A 17,730-nucleotide genomic window follows, 5' to 3' on the forward strand; every position below is an offset into this window, starting at 1 on the left:
TGTTACACACTGAACCTTTAATACAAGCACAATACGCCAGCGCAAATTAAATCAACCTGATGCTAGGTCATTGTGCGTCTAGTTAAATGCCTTAATGGAATTATGTCATTACGTTTACCAACACCAGCTGAGCCTGCGTGTGCCTAAATACAGCAGTCACAAACAGGCCTGCATTTGGCCAGTGGTCTCTGTCTTTGTTGCAGAGTGGAGAGGAGGTCAACCCTGCCCAACAAATAACAGGTGTGAGGCTCTGGGAGTTGTCTCAAGTTGTAGACAGCTCTATAATCCACACTGGACGAGACTTTTAAGAACAAACATGCATAATGGCTTTAAAGTACACAAGGAAACCGTTTAGTCGTGTGCATGCGCGTGTCTGACAAGGTTCACCTCATTTCTTTTGGCAAACAGCAGCACAAAGGAAAAGCCATAATTTAAATGTATTCCATGTAATGCTGAGTAGAAGCAGACTTATCATTAACATTTATAACCAGACATTTGAGCTATGTTTTCCCCTGTTGCATCACAGTCCACAAACCAAGTTAATTAACTCAACCTCTGACACCCGCCAGTACCGATGCAACTACAGTGTGTTCAACAGCCAGAATGAGATACAGTGATGCTTCATGCAGCGCGGCTTGGCTGTAATTCTCCTCGCCGGCTGAGAGCTCTGTAATGTGGTTATAAAATTTAAGGTTTAACTAATTTGTACTGAGGAGCTAATAGCACTTGAACATCAGTGAGGACACCAACAATGGCTTCTATTAATCATTTGACCATTTGCAATCAGGCCACCCTGCTCAAGCTTACCACTTAATCAAGTTAATTAATAAAACAACCCGTTCTTAATAAGATAATACCAGATTTATATATTAATTTGATGAATTATGCATAAGAGCTGTTTAGGGAAAGATTTTAATTGTTATGACTTAATTTTCGCAGTTATCTAAACTGCACCAACTGGAGTAGGTTAGGAAGAAAGCCAGATTAATGTTAATAGATAAGATTTGTGGGTTTCAGTCTATATAACTACTACTACAACACGCACACACTTCCCTGTTTCTGTTCATATGTTCATGTAATCCTCTGTGTGAGCAAATATTGATTTTTCTTTAAAACTCCATGATAATAAATTCTAGCCTCCCTAAAACGCAGTCAGATAGGAGCGCAAAGCTGACTTAAAACCACTAATTACATCAGCGCTGAAAGGAAATCATTGATCAACCGCATTATGGGAAATTAAACTGCCCCCCAAAACTGGATCAAAGTGAATGAAGTGGCTTAGCGAGGTTTCACTGGGGCTCTGCAGACGGGAGATGGGATTATCACCCCTAGACACATACACCTCATTAAGGCGATACAGTAGTATGTTACAGGACTTATATGATGAACACACAACTTGATTTCTTTCAAGGCTATGGTTTCTCACACACACACACACACACACACACTCAGCTGACTTTGGCCAACTTGAGCCTCATCAGATGGCAAACTCCTTAAAATCCTTAACTTTGTGTGCTTCACAGGCTCAATTATTACAATTATTTTAACTAAATGTAACCATTTTATAATGCAGTCCCAGCCTAATGTGAGCAGGCCCCATGTCCAGGACCTGTGGAGGGGTCCACTGGGGGAATGAATAAAAGAAAGGGGCCCCTGCTGGTTCATATGGCCATCTATTGGTGCCCCGAGACCGCCATAATCTGTCCCCCCCCCCTTGGCCACCAGCCCCACCACTGGCCCCTTAGGGCTCAGGGCCTGCTGCTAGGGGACCCCTTTATGTGTAATTAACAGTTCCCAAGCTGCAACACACACACACAAATAAAAATGTTGCTTTGCAATGCAGTGATTATGTTTACATGGAATTTTTCCAATATTAATTACTATTGCTCTAACTTTAGTGACATTTTTAAACTAAACTAAAGTAGCAACATGACTTTGATACTGGAGGGAATTTACATTTATTTACCAGGAAAGGTATGCTATTAATGAGCCATTGAGCAACTTAATCGCTCCACTTAAGAATTAAATGTCTTGCTCAAGGGTGGTTTCAATGGAGGATACTGAGGGAGGTTTGTGTGTAAATCAGTTATATCCAAACCAGTCTGGAGGGACTGAACCAGTAACTTTCCGGTCACTCAGTAGACTTCACAAACTTTTAACATGTTTAAACTATTTGAATGCTGTATGTGTTCAGTAAATATTGTTATTAATAACACAAGATCAACATGGCAATGCTTTGTTCAGGCACAACATTTGTATTGGCTTGTAGCAGCAACATTGGCAAATTTGTGCATACTCAAAGGGCACAGCATTAAACCTAGATCTGTAACAGTATTATAACATAAATAATCTGATAGGCTATCTTCAATCTTGTTGGCTCAGTTATTTTTCTTAGATAACTTCTGAGAATCCACTGAGCTGATTTTAAAAGGAAAATAGTGCTTTCTGGCCCCGACTGGACAAAGATTGATCCAATCAGATGCAAAGTGATTCTGGCCAATGCCAAATAACAATGCACCTCTCAAAAGTAAATGCCTGTTAAGGTCCTTTGGCAATTCCAGTTTGATAAAATGTTTGCACTATGTTGGACCAAATACTTAATTTATTATTACTTATTAATTACCATTGCAACGTGATTGTTATGGAGGAAGTATTCAGTTCAAAGTTTATGGGGTGGTTTAATTTCCCAAATATCTCTTTCATTTATCATTTTCATTTACAACAGTTTGCTCTCAGGATCAAAACACAATCGTTGGAAGCACGAACACACTCACCAGTAAGCAAAAAAAACCTACAGGTACACCATTTTTGCACTTGCAGCCATTTGTCAGTTACTGAAAACTCGAAAAAGTCTCGACAAAGGCCAAGAGCAGCTTTCACTAAGACACAGCAAGCTGCCATATTGTACAAAGTTAGCTACATCAACTCCACTTGTACTTACATTGTGCCCCAATCTACTTACACTGGCAAATCCAGGGCTTACATTACACTGAAATAAGCAGCGGATATTGGCAAAATGGGCTTACCCAGGCATTGTTTTAACTGGGCTTTTCTGTGGGAATTTTCTGGCCTACTGTTTGAGAAAGAAAATATTGAGGACAAAAATAAAGTAGTTGTTGTTGGCCACCGTCTTCAGGAGGAGTTCAGGGGATTCAGGGGGGTGTTAAGATGATTTGTAGGCCTTTTCTCCTATCAGATCATCTAAAATGTGAGTGATTACACCGGTAATCAGCTGCAAGCCGACACTGGCACGGCCTGTGTTTAAGAGATAAAGGTTGAGAGACAGAGTTAAGAATGGAGATAGAGAGAAAGAGAGAGAGAGAGAGGCAGAGAATGAGAGACCTGTGAGTGAGACAACAGAAAGGAGGAGGAGAGGAGGAAGAAGGTGGCAGATTATTTTCTCAATATTATCACATGCCAGGATGGCCATTCTCCCTCTCCTTCAGCTTTTTTTTTTCTCTCTCCCTCTCTCCCTCTCTCTTACACTCTTTCTATTCAGAGATCCATTTGTGCTTGGCCAAACAAATAGCTGACACTGCCTCATCAAAGCTTTGGATTGGCAGCCCGGGCCAAGTGGGGCTGTTGACAAGCGAGGGCAGTGAAAGCAGAGGAGGAGAGGAAAGAGCAAGACAGAAAGAGAGACAACAGAAATCCCCACCGTAATTCCCCGAACTGTAATCCACTGGGTTTAATGGCGTGTGTGTGTGTGTGTGTGTGGGGATTATACGTTTATCATGAATGCTCATCCTGGCTCTCATAGGGGTGTGTGTGTGTGTACGTGTGTGTGCGTGTAAGGAGAGGGAGAAAAAACGCTTGTATAGAAGCCCAACAATGCTGGCTGAGGATTTAAAACCCTCGCATCTCTATCATCATAACACAATATCCCGCCAATTCGTATAACGAACTTATATATTCACTGTGGCTGATCCCATAAAGATAAGTCCTGATCGGAGAACACACACACACCACCCCACAACACACACCACCCCACACACCAACACACACACACACACACACACACACACACACCACACACACACACACACACACACACAACACACACACCACAAAAACACACAACACACACACACACACAAAGCGAGATCACACACACACCAACACACCAACACACACACACACTCTCCCCCTCACCTCTACCACTTGTCAAACATACTGTACATGTTGTCAAAATAGAGGATCCCCTTGTTACTGTGTGTCCATCCCTCTCTGTCACAGCTCATCCGTTTGTCACTGTTAGTAAACTGGTCCCAGCAGGAGTAATTAAGACTTCCATAAGCTTTTGTAAGTACATGAACTATATCAACTCAAGGTCAGAGGTCATACCTGGTTCTGTAAAAACCCTGGCAGAAGGTGGATTAAAAGGTTTGTCACTATTAGAAATAAGATTACACATCTAATTCACTACTGCAGGTCAACTAATCTCAGATAGAGAGATTGTACATAGATCACGTGCTTCCTCTCTCTCTCTCTCTCTCACACACAATCAAACATACAAGGTAACGGGGACACAGCAAACCAGAGGTTGAGTGTACTAATGCTGGCAGAGGAAAACAAGGATTTTATGAGTGAATGTCAGGGCAGAAGGCCCCTAACTTTAATAACTTAAAGACACTAATACAAACAAATAATGTGAACTTTGTGTCTGACTTTAGTTTTAGTTTAGTTATTCATTATAGAACTACAAAGTAATTAAGGCGATGTCTTCATTGCGTTTTGACAATGACGCCGAATTGTCAACAATGAAACTGGATTTCATTGTCTCACCTGTAGCATAAAACAACACAGGGCTTTATTGGTCTGAATAGCCACTCATTCCTTTTGAGTGGTGATGAGATTTGGTGATTTTAAGTTCTATCATTAAAAGGTTTTGACGTGATATAAATGACCCCTTTAATTGCCTGTCACAATAATTAAGTTATTGACTTATTGCGCAATATATGGACATGATCTCAATAATTTTCACTGACCACAATATTGCCAGTTGTGTTTACTTACGTGTTTGTTTACGAAAGAATGTCATCAACATTTTACTCAACAGAACAGAATACAGAATAAACAGCAGGGTTTTCTCTACCATTATAGGACGGCTTACAGCTAATCATCTTCTGCTCTTTATGTCCGAGTTTCACCTTCCGTGGAGGCTGCAATGTTGAAGCGCCATGTTTCTACAGAAGCCCAGAACAGACACACCAAAGACTATCTCTAGATAGGGCCTTTCGCGTATTTGAAAAGCCACGCTTGGATGGGGAGGGCGAGACAAGTTGACTGGAATGTGAAATCTCACCGCTAGATTCCATTAAATCCTACCTTCCTTTGTGCTTTTAAACAAAACACTGTATTGAATAAATACCCCATGAAGCTCATTTAGACCAAAACATTGCATGAAATGAATAACCCAGCAGCAAGCAAGAACATTTTTCACTTTGATTGAAGATGAACATTTGAGTATTTTAGAGACTTTTGGGGCTCAGCTCAAAGTTCGACAGACGACCGATGGCTGCTGTGACCTCTCAGGTATGTGACTGTCACTATTACCGCTAGGCCACTTGTGGAGCCAGGTTCTGGCCTCTAGATAGCTAAAATGTGTCCACAAAGCCGAAGATCAAGACAGGTTTATTTTGAGAATGAACAGAGCTGATAGCATCAATCTCTGCACTGGAGCCTGCAGACTGGATTGGCTTTGGCTTTGTCCAATGGCTCTAAAAAGTCATGAATCAAACTGAAGGAGACAGATTAGCCCTTGGTAACAAGGAACAATGTTCAAGACATCAGAAAAACATACTTTCACCATCAGCAGATACAGGCCCGGACATCTTTCTTTTAAGCTAACACACACTAATTCATGGTCTGCACAAATGTACATTTACCGAACATGTGTCCTGCAGATGTAGTAGCAATGAAAAAAGGCCCTGTTCTCTGTGTGTGTATATGAGAGAGAGAGAGAGAGTGAAGGAAACATGGAGAGACAAGAAATACCTGAAGAATGCAAATATATGAACAGAAGAAAGAAGGGAAATTAAATGAACATTAATTCTCCCACAGCAATTCCCTCTTCTCAGCACGAGGAGATGAAAGAGGAGCAATGTACTTTCTGATATTTATTTCTCCTTAAACACACGGCTGGAGTTCTGGTCTGGGAGACAGGGCCTGGTTGGGAGGAGATGGTACCCAGGGGCCTCTTTTCGCCTGGTTTACTAATTAGGCAGAAATATGCAAGATTGGGCCAATTGAGGATTAATCAACTGTTTATTTCTCTTCACTCCTCTATCGGAACCACTAGGTTTGGTCTGCAGAGGGAGAGGAAGAAAGGAGAAAGTGTTGGGTGCGGCATCTTGGACAAATGAACAATTTAGAAGGGTGTAAATGTGTGTGCGCATGCATGCATGTGGACTACTGTAAATAATGTGGCAGTGCCGCCCTTTTGAATGAATGAGGGTGGATGTCTCTGTCATCAGCCCCCCCTGTGCCACACAGACGAGGACTGTTAGAGTTGTTATGTCTGAGTGTGGATAGCGGAAGCAATGCCAAGACTGATTGAAAAGACATGAAGGGACAGAAGGGAAGAAAGACATTTGAAGACAGTGGACATGAGGGCTAAGAATACAGTATGTGCTGTCACGGCCGACAGAGATGAATCTGCCAGCTGGTTTATATGTTGTACTCTCTAGCGACTGCCAGTCAGTGGTGGTAGAAACAAAATGAACATGTTTAAACAGTCAAAGGATGAATGTTTGGGTTAATCATGTTCGGAAATCACCCCCTATCACAGATAGGTAATTTGTGTGAATGTGGAAATTTTTCATTCTCAAAGCGCTGGGCTGAAATTGGTTATGACAGAGACATTTTTGTCAAACCTCCACAGTCTGGATGTGAAGCGGCTGTGCAACTACAGCCTGCATTACTTGCAAGCTTATGATTATAAATCAACAAAGTTGTAATCCACAATTTGTTGTATTGTAATCAGATTTAATAAAAATCTAAAATACATGAAATTGTAAAAGTGGAATTTTGCCAAGGAAACATACAGGCAACCAAGCTAGCACGAGTTCAGTGGCACGCCACAGGCTTCACGGTCTTTAGCGGTCCCTGGACGGTCTGTTATTGGAATGCCGCACACAATGCAAAAGTGAGGATTTGATGAATTTGAATGAATGAATGGAAATTAATTACAGCTAAATTCATTTAATGAGATCAGATGTTTGTCTGTTTTTCCTTTAGTCTTTTTCCAGTTTAAGTTTCTTACATATAGAAAACTCATCTGTTCAGACTGTACCTTGGCCCATGAAAATAAAAAAACAACAACAAAAAACTCTTCACTATCTCTTGTCTGGTTCTAAATTTAACACTTGGAGCACTGTGAAGTAGTTCAGCTTCTGATGAAGTTAATGTACTTGCATGATTCTTGCAAGTTTGGGTTGTATCTACATAGTTGAATGCACTTTTTGTAAGACACTTTGGAAAAAGGTATCAGCTAAATAAATGTAATGTTACTGGAGCAGATGTTAAAAGCATTAGCAGATAGCAGGCGCATTAGCCAGTGCAAAGACATCAAGCGAGCTATTAAAAATAGGCTAAATCTTGTTTAAGTTTAAGATTTTTAGATTATAACCTTTATCTTAATGCCATTTGTTAACATCATCTTAATCATATAACATATATAACTACAGGAATCCATGTAAAAAGCCATTAAAAAGAAAAATTCTTTATAGATATCAACACAGTTAATGCTCGGGTTTACTGCTGGTTTGTTCACTTACTTATTTCAAGCCTAAAGGCTCTCAAAGTGGGAGATAGGGTAGACAGAAGCACGTAACAGGAGAGAGAACAGAGAAATAATAAGCTCTGTGTGTGTGTGTTAGTTGGGGCAGGGTAACAGCGCAATCTGTACAAAATTAGGACTCCATTAGAAGTTTGAAACAACTCATGACTTCCATCTGTTTCTGAGGCCGGGAACGTGAGATTGGAGACGACAGGTGTCTAAATGTTTATCAGCCGTGCTGCGTTTATTCCTGTGTCTCTGAGTTAGGAGGAAAAATGACCCACACTAATCTAATTCAAACTAACATTCACTTTGAAAGGTTGCTGGTGTGGCAGGAATAAAACACATGCTGTTCAAAACCATTGGAGTCAGTACAATATGTGCCTTGGCATGTACAATTTAACTCTTCAGCCCCATGAGAATAAACACAAATGTAAGCCTGTGCACATGCTAATGAATCAATCTTACAAAAGAAGGTCATAATATATAACTAACACTTAAATAATAAGTGTGTGTTGACACCAACTTAATTCCAGTTCTGAAATAAGTAATATGTTATTAATAAGTATAATAGGTTATTCCAGTCCAAGCCATTGGGACTGTTTCTATCAACATTCAATTGTTCAAAAACCATGCGTGTGTTTGTTAGTTAGCTAGTATGGATGGTTGACCTTACACTAGACTAACTTACCTGAAGCTAAAACAACAACCTTTTGCTTCCCAGTTTAGACGTATGAACCAACGTTTTAGCACACTGGTATATAGAGAGAGGGGTGACTAATTAAAGGAAAAACCTGAATGAAAGAAAAGAAGAAATTACAAAATGCTTTCATACAGGACACGAGGGGTCATTAAATGGTTTGATAAGAATGAAAATGAATTAATTTAACACCTGTGGGAGAATGGAGAGTGTTCCAGAGACTAGGAAGTTTGTATTGGTTTTTCCTTTAAATGGTTACCCATCTAGGTGTCAGGTGGATGATGACTGGATGCTCGATTTTTTGTTTTATAAACAACTGACTTATGAGATATGTTCAAGAACAACAAAATTAGGTAAAGGCCAGACAGGCAATACCAAGTGCTCCAGAAATAAACTAAAAAGCTAAAAACAGTGCAACTTTCTTTTCCCCCCTCTTTAATTTTTCCTCAGGCAAAGTGACTAGTCACATAAACATGGGGTCAAAAAACATCAGAATATATTTCCTTATATCAAAGATCAATAGGTCAATAGGTTTAAACTGGTTTAAACTGGTTTAAAAAGACCAGTTCATGATTGATTTTATATAAAAACTGAATTAAGCGAAATGTCAGTATGTTAAATAAAATCAATACAAAGCCATCTGCTCTGTTACAGCAACAAATACTCACCAACCGAGTCTTTTAGCACTGTAATGAGTGAAGGAAAAATACAGAAAAGTATGCTAATTATCTGAAATTATTCTATATCTGGAAAACACTCAGGTAATTGTTGCACGTTATTTCTATTAAACAGTTATCTTCGTATGGTTTCGAACATATTAGTGGGTTCAACCAAATTTAGTTTTAGCCTTCGCCTGAAGGGGTTACTGGTCACAATGCAAAAATGTATTCTGAAGTAAATGTAAGTGACTGTTGGTAAGCTAACAAAGATAATAAACAGGAGTTAAGCTAGACATGATTAAACTGGTCTCGAGACAGGTCTCAAACATTAATGCCCTTGACAATCTTCTCATATCTCAAGCCTGTAAGATCATCTCGGGTTATTTTATCAGAATCTGCTGTAAGATATCAGCCTGTGCCATAAACTCTACTAGCTATATCATAATCTCCACCTGCCACGCCGACATTTTAACCCCTTCCTCCTCCTAACCTGTAAATCAGCCCCATTCCCCGATCCACCTCCACATTTCACCCCCTGGGGGAAGCAATCGCTCACTGTTGAGGTATTTTACACACATTTGTTGCCAATTTGTTGCTTTCCAGTGGAAAAAGTAAATGTAATAATGAGGCGGGTGAAATTCATTAAACATGTGTATGAAATACTTTTCAAGTGCGAGAGGAAGATTCATGGGGACGTTCATACGGCGCATAATCATGCCTCCCGTCTGCACAGCCTGCAATGGCATAAAACATTTAATCTGGGATGAACACTTTCTGTCGCTTTCTCTCTCTATTTGGACCCTCTCCCTCCAAACGCCCCCCCCGCCCAAAAAACCCCCACCTCCTTTCCTCCTTCCCACTACCCTCTATCTTCCTTTCTCTCTCCCTCTCTCTCGATCTCTCTCTGTGACTGCCAGAAACCACAATCATAAAATTATTAAAATGCTGTTTGGCTGCCATTAATCAGTGGTGGTGATAAATCCTCGTGTGGGAAGTGACAGAGCATTAGTCACATACCTCTTGGCCTCAACAGACAGAGAATAATGAGCCACGAGCCGGACCGGGTCAATCATAAACTCATCAAATGCGTCATTTAATTTCTTCATTTAGACAAACAGAATTTGTTTATGGGAAAGATATCAGGTGTTGTGGAATGAGAAACGGCGCTGAAACGCTGGTACATTAATCAGGGCTTGATTACACGCGACTCTGCGGTTGTTTATCCTAATTTCATTCATTTCCATCAACAAAGCAAACACAGACGAACACAGCCATTAGTGATGGTTGGGGATGGCACAATTACAGCCTCGTATTAAATAAAGTGATGATGAATGGTCCAATACAAACTAAAACAAAGAGGTTTTTATTACTTCAATTCCATCCCGGCCCTCGCCTTCCTGCAAGTGTGTGTCTGTGGAGCCTCGCTGATGTGAAAGGAGAGAAGAAGCTGTTTCAATTTTACTACTAGAGGAGGTCGTATTGATGAGAGAAAAAAAAAGTTAAGAAAAAAGAAAAAAGTGTTGACTCCTTTGAAAAGATAGATGGTAACATATGATAGGAAGAGATAGCTTTGTACATAAAAACTGTTAGTTACATTTCTGGTTAAAATCAGTGGGTGATCTTGTTAAAGAGGCAGCTAAACCCCTGACAGAAACACACATATACTGCATTTACAGTCATACATGCAGACTGTACACACTGGAGCATACATTCACCCCCACACACACCCACTGAAGCTGATAAAGATTTTTTTGATCATGTAAAGCTTCAAGAAGCTAACCAGTGTGTTTACAGCTTGCTGATGCGGTCCACACAAGCTACAGAACTGCCCGGGGTATCCACCTTTCTCTCCGTACTGCTGCAACAACATCCACACTGCCTTTAATAGAGCTAATAGAATGTATTTCCTTCCAAGAAAAAATTTTATTTTTATATAGATTTACATATTTTTTTTAACAGTGTCTTTATCCCTGCCTTTGTCGGCACATTGCTACATTTCTTTGCATGTTACAGCAATTGTGTTGCACGTGTTCACACATGAATCCATTCAGTGTCTTGCTCAAGGACACTTTAGCATGCTGTTGGGAGAAGCTGAGAATTGAACCACCAACCTTGAAATCTCCCGCTCAAACGTCTGAGCTGCAGTCCCCCTCCGCCCACTTTACTATTAAATCAAGCATTCCTTCATTTTTCATACGAAGCACTGCATGCAATCACAGATGTCATGGCCACATCATTCATCCCATTTGTGTGCATTTACATCTGCCGTTCCCCGTGACTCAATCACGTAGCACAACAGCTGACCTGCACATTAAGGCATCATGAGGTATGTTTAACCAAGGACTTGAGCTTCATAAAAAAGTCTAAAAATGATTAGTGTACTAGGACTTTATCAGTCCAAATGATGGATAAAAAAGGCTAAAAAAAACCCTACAAATAAAAGGGAAAGAATAATTTTAGCCAAAACGGGTCTGTGCTATAATTAGGAAATATTTCATTTGTAGACTAAGTGACATAAAACAAGCTTCGGAGTTGTTTCTGCCTTTAAAGCAATACAACCAATCAATTCAATCACGTAAAGCACCATAAGAAGAATCCGGTGTGATTAGTGTACGAAGGCCAAGGTTGCTGCAGCAACCCATCCTGGTCCATCTATGACAGGAACGCTGATCATCCATCCATCCATTTTCTATACAGGCTTATTCTTATTCAGGGTCGCAGGGGGGCTGGGGCTAGTCCCAGCATTCACTGGGTGAAAGGCAGCGCAACATTGCAGACAATCTGCCAGTCTATCCCAGCGCATAGAGAAACACATTCACAACTATGAGACATTTGGAATCTCAAACTCACCGGCATGTTTCTAGACTGTGGGAGGACACAAGAGCACAGATAGGCTAAATATATTGACAATTGAGTATTTTTTGCATAATTTAAAACACAAAATAAGGTGATCGTCATCTAACTATGTTAAAATAAGTGCCTAAAACTGGCTGTTACCAGTGTTGTCCTCTATATAATATTCACATTTTGTATTTGTAGTTAAATCACATCAATTAACAACTCTTTTTCTGTTGATTTTAGTATAAAAAAAGCCATGTTAAATTTACTTCAGTTAAAAGGAGGAGGCAAATATTCAAACCAAGGACCTTCTTTCTGTGAGCCATGTTAGAATAGAAGCACTGCAAAGTTCCTCTGAGTTTCAACATAAAATCCACTGAGATCAACAATCATGACAAATCATAGGCAAAATGCACTAAAATTTGGCATTATTGTGCATCCCTGGCCTTAGCATGAAGAATAGTGTGTCAGAGGGTAGAAATGATTACAAATCATGAATCAGGAATGCACAGGTCTACACTTTGGTGCAAACCATTTATGTCTATGCCAGGGCCAATCAGACTGCAACATCCATTAAACACCCTGTAGAAACATTCACAAACACAGACTTAAAGAGACCTTAAGATGTCACAGGACAGCTTCCCATCTAAAGATTCCCATCTATTCTCCGTCTTCCTTCACAAAAGGTGCCCCGGCAACAAAAATACTTTCCAGCAATAACTTCCACATGGTGAGAATTCAATAATACTGTTGTTAGCAGTACACACTGTCTTTTACTCTCCCCTTCTCATGTCTCTCAGTCTGCATTATTTGCATTCAGCCTCACTCTCCACCCCCTCCCGAAAGAAGCCCTGAGCGCCTGCCAGCAGTCCAAGGTAATTAAATTACTTAGCAAAGTTTACTTAACAGTAAATGGTTAGCAAAATTTAAGGTGATTGCAAATTTGCTTTCATTCCACTTCAATGGCTGGCCTGTTTAAAGCTCGTCTGCAAATAATTAGCACATACATTTGCATCAAAATCATTTATACCATATGTTGCAAAATTATGGAAAGCAGCAAATTAAAAATATTCTTTTTCTGTTATGGAAATGTCTACATGTTGAGAGGAGAGAGAGAGAGAGACACAGAGAGAGAAAGAGAGAGAAAGGGGAAGGAGGGAGGAGGTAAAGATATCACCATGTGTCTCCAAACACCGACAACAAGGAGGGAGAGAAATAAGGGAGGGAGGAGGGGAAGGAGGGTGCAAAAATGATCAGTTTGGATTTGAACATATCTCATAACGGTCTTTTTCAAGAGCTCACCAGATGCTGGTTTGAAATCTGGCCACCGAAGAAAAACAAAGCTTTCCAATCTCCCCTCTCTTTCTCACACACATACACATAATCAGAGAATTTCCTCTAAGTGGCCTCTCTCTAGTACAGTATATACTGTTCACTAAAGCAAGGCAAGGAAAGTTTGTACGCTAATTCGACAAGTACTTTTTACACCCTAGACCTTCAATCTTAGGAAAATGCTATTACTGAAAAAGGAATAACTGACACAAAAAATATGAAAACATGAATCTAGCAACAAAATAAAAACACAAACACCTACTCATGGATCAAATATAGTAATTGCTTTTAGGGCAGCAACTAACGATTTGTTTTCTCAAACTAATCAATTCAATTATTTAGTCTATGAAATGTAAGAAAATTGTGAAAATTGTTGAGATGTCTTCAAAGGTTTTTGTCCAATCAATAGTTGAACACCCAAGATTCAATTAAAAAAAGTTTAAAACTGAGAAAAGCAGCCAATTCCACACGTTTGGCATTATGCTCGCAAAATGACAGAAAAGATTATATGGCTTACCAATATGGCTGACAATTAATTTCAACTTTACCTGCTTATCAGTTAAGCAGCTTATTGTTTTCAGCTCTAATTGATCTAATCTGTTAATTATTTTCTTGAGAATCTGATTAATGGTCATAAAAAGCAGCAAAACAAAGAAATATGTCTATCACAGTTTTCCAAAAGGCCTGAGCTGACAGGACTGAAATTTCTTGTTTTGTCCAAATAACAGTCTCAGACACAAAAATATTAAGTTTAATATCAAAGAAAACTAAGAAAACAGCCAATATTCAGATTTGAGGAGCTAGAATCAATGTATTATTAAGTATACGCATTAATTGCTTATTCAAAATAGTTGCCAGATTGTTTTTCTTTTGCAGCATTAATAACATTACATTAGCTTTCAGCGTTAATTTCAATGTCAAATTTGCAAAATAGTCCTTTGTAAAATGTTGTGTGATTACAACGCGGAAAGCAGGTGGGATGGTGAGAGGGGTGGGGGGGTGGGGTATCATAAGCTTACTACAGCAAAGAGAAAACCAGGGCACAGCAGGACCTGTGTTTATTATACTCATAAAACAAACCAAAAATCAATTGAACATAAAACTCTGATCCATGCAGTCCTTAGGTCACTCAGTCCGCCCTGCCATTGACAGACACCTTTGAACTGAAAGGCTAATTTCTTTCTGAGATAAATAAAAACCACTAGTAGTTGCAGGGGACCACAGAGGTTCGTTTTAAACGCATCCTTTCTCTAAACTCACATGCACCTTTAAAGTGTAAACAGACTTCTTTTGAGAGGGTCAGAGCAACAGCTTGAGGCACCGGGCTCTTACTATGAGGTATGGCTCTCTAACTGAGCACGACAAACCCTTCCATCCATCCATCCACCCCTCTCATCTGGAGGTCAGTCGGTCTGCCACCAGCGTCAATCTGCTACTAAGTGAGCGGCAGGGGCTGTTTGATAAAAGCTTATTCAGGTATTTGGGTCCTGTGTAACTGGAGGCCCGCTCTCTCCCTCTCCCTCTCTCTCTCTCTCCCTCTCTCTCTGGGAGACATAATTACGACTGTTGACTGGAACAGTGAGGTAATGGCACATAAATCCAGCTGATCAATGGTTACAGAGACTAAATTACAGGACACCCCTGTGCCATTATCCTTCCAAAAGGACAACAGGAGACACATTCCTGCACAAGGGGGATTTCTGTTGTTGTGTAATTGTTTCATTTATTTGATTATAGTGGAAGCTATGTTCTCAGGGTTTTAGCTTTACGCTTGAATATTTTACACAAACATTTCAACTGACAAAAGGGAGAAAAGTGGACCAAAATGAGTATCAAACTACTCCTGCAATGAGGCTAACCTGGAAACATCTCAGCTCATTTGTTAAGCTGAGGCTTTTAAACTGGTGTTTAAAAAAGTGCTGCAGGGTAAACATTAGAAAATCTTCTCTATGGACCAGGCTGTTTTAATCATTAAACTATGTGAGTCATGACTAGCCGTACTATTCTCAGCCTCCGTTTTTCTGCTCTTTCTGATCTCTGACTAAACCTTTGCTTTTATATCAGAAAATTCCAAATTCAACAGCAGTAATAATACTGCATGACAAATCAGTGCATTAAAAAACAAGAATCCCTGAACCTCACAACTAAATAATCATATTCTTCAAAAAAACTAAAAAAAGCTGTCATCAAGTTGTTTACCATGCTTTGGCTCAAAAATCCCCCACTCTCATTACAGCAAAAACCCTCATTTCAGTTCGAACTGCTCACAGTCAAGTGGCGTGCTGCTGCTGTTCTTACAATAACACATTTAGCAAAGAGAACATGTAGTTAGAAGTTATTACTGGGTAATTCCCTTGTGTTTTTACAGAGAAATTCCCTTTGAGATGAAGATCACCGCTGCCTAGTGTTTGTGACAATCACCTTAGTCATGTCACACAAAAAGTGGTGCTACGACCAAAGTGACGGTGATATGATGAAGATGGATAATGTGGGATAACTGTAATTCACTGCCTAACAAATCCTGTGCTGCATTCCAGAGATGACTGCTGAATCTTAGGGGGGTGACAATAAATGTACAGAAGTGGCAAGAGACAAAATTGGAAGAATAAGGAAGGAGGAAAACAAAATATGCAGACAGGCCAGTGAAATAAAGAAGGAGACTTGGGCCATGTAAAGAGCTAGGTCAGTCTCCCCATCCCCGTCACCTCTTATCCTGGCAGAACAAAGGGCGGCAGTCTCCTAAATGTGGTGCATTAGCCCTTTAGTTCCAGAGGGGGTAAGGTGACACCCTCCATGTATGTGGTCTGTTCAGCACACATCTGTCAGGGCCTAAGGGGGTGGGCTGGGGCGGTGGGAGGGACAGCGGGTACTGGAAGCACAAGGAAGACGAAGGAAAGAAGCGGTGAGCTCGAGAGAAAGGGTGTGTGTGTGTGTGTTTCTTCAGGACCCCTGCTGTGACAGAGAAGCCTAATACCCCATATTTACTGTGGAAGAATTAGTCCGATCGCATGATGCTGCTAAGCTTGCCACCCCCCTTTTTTTGCCTCTTCATGTGGTCACTTGATCAGAGAGCAGATATAAACAGACAGAAAAACTTAAAGACACAAACATGAGACACACTCCTAAAGACATGCTCATAACATGCACCATCACAGACGTGCAGAAAAGGCACAAACACATGTCTGGCAATCCTTAAAGTTCAGTTAAATTGGGAGTCCTGGTGGGCTAGTGGTCCATGATACTGTAACACATCATGTTAACGCAACACGCCCAATCAATTCTGGCCAGGGGACCATTCAACGAACGTCCCCCATTGTTCTCGTGTTTCTGTCCTTTCAGCTATCTGAGCCAGAATATGCCAGAAAAATCACTCATTTAAATTAAAAAAAAAGATTCAATGAGACATTTACTAATACTGAATTTCATAATTACTTTTTCCGACCTTTAGGGTTGTCTTTTTGCTTGTTTTACATCAATACGGGTGAACTTTTTAAACTGTATTAATGCGTTGGAGCATAAAGCATTATCTGGAGTTACTGATATCAAGATTAGTTACATACTATAGATTTCACTTTAAGTTGAATGGGAGTGACTATTGCCAGGACATGAGGTACAGCTAAATAATGCATATATTTTATGCCATTATATTGAAACTTTTTTCTCAATTATTGCTTAAAGTGGGAAATTCAAAACAGTTAAAAAAACAACAACTAATAATTCCATTTGCTTAAGAAACTGACACAAACCATTATATGTACGTTTTACAACCTGAAAACTGTAAAACACAGAGAATATCGAATTAAAACGCAATTATTTTGCAATTGAAATGCCTTAATTTTGCTTAATATTAGTTGTGAACTGGATCACACGTTCAAATGTTAAAAAAAGTATGTTAGGAGAGAAAATTAGTTTAATGTGTCATATTTATCCACTTTAAATAAAAAGAGAAATCTAATCTATTCATTTATAGGTCTGTGCAGCATTTCAAGGACTTCTTTTAGATTTGTTGTTGTTAGATAGTTACAGTATAAAAATCTGAAATGAGAAAATGTCCAACTCCAGCCAGGTGACAAACTTAGACAAACCAATAGAAAAAGTTAATTCAGACCAGCGAGCCCCTGCCAAGTTCAAGCCTCTGATGAGATCTTAAGGATTGTTTGTTTTGCTGCTGTCAAAGGTTCAAATAGGGAGAAGACGGAGGTTTTGATGACCCTTGGCCCTCAGGTCCTTAGTGGGTGTTCTGCAAACACTCCCTATTGACATGTGGATAAGGAGAGGCCCGCTGTCGCGCACAGTGCTCATGCTCATTTGAGTGGAAATGGACACCGCTCTGAAAAGGGCCAAGATCCTAGCAAGTGGTTGAAAAGAAAAGAGTATAATAGATATGTACGGGTGTCATGGGTGTGTGTGTGTGTGGGTGT

At 40.0% G+C, this 17,730-nt stretch overlaps 1 protein-coding gene across 6 annotated transcripts in view; it reads right to left on the bottom strand.

Moving 5' to 3' along the window:
• rsrc1 (arginine/serine-rich coiled-coil 1) overlaps positions 1 to 17,730 on the bottom strand; it is a 103,824-nt gene that overhangs the window by 36,583 nt on the left and 49,511 nt on the right. For 4 of the 6 annotated variants that reach the window (XM_035680305.1, XM_035680304.1, XM_035680302.1 and 1 more), the window contains exon 7: positions 9,149 to 9,166. The exons of the other annotated variants lie outside the window; for them this stretch is intronic. In XM_035680305.1, coding sequence (XP_035536198.1) covers positions 9,149 to 9,166 — 18 coding nt within the window. The remainder of the gene's footprint in view (positions 1 to 9,148; positions 9,167 to 17,730) is intronic. 6 annotated transcript variants of the gene reach the window in all.

Source organism: Morone saxatilis, unplaced genomic scaffold, assembly GCF_004916995.1.
Source record: "Morone saxatilis isolate NCDOM2014 unplaced genomic scaffold, NCSU_SB_2.0 Contig8, whole genome shotgun sequence".
Classification (NCBI taxonomy): Eukaryota; Metazoa; Chordata; class Actinopteri; family Moronidae; genus Morone; species Morone saxatilis.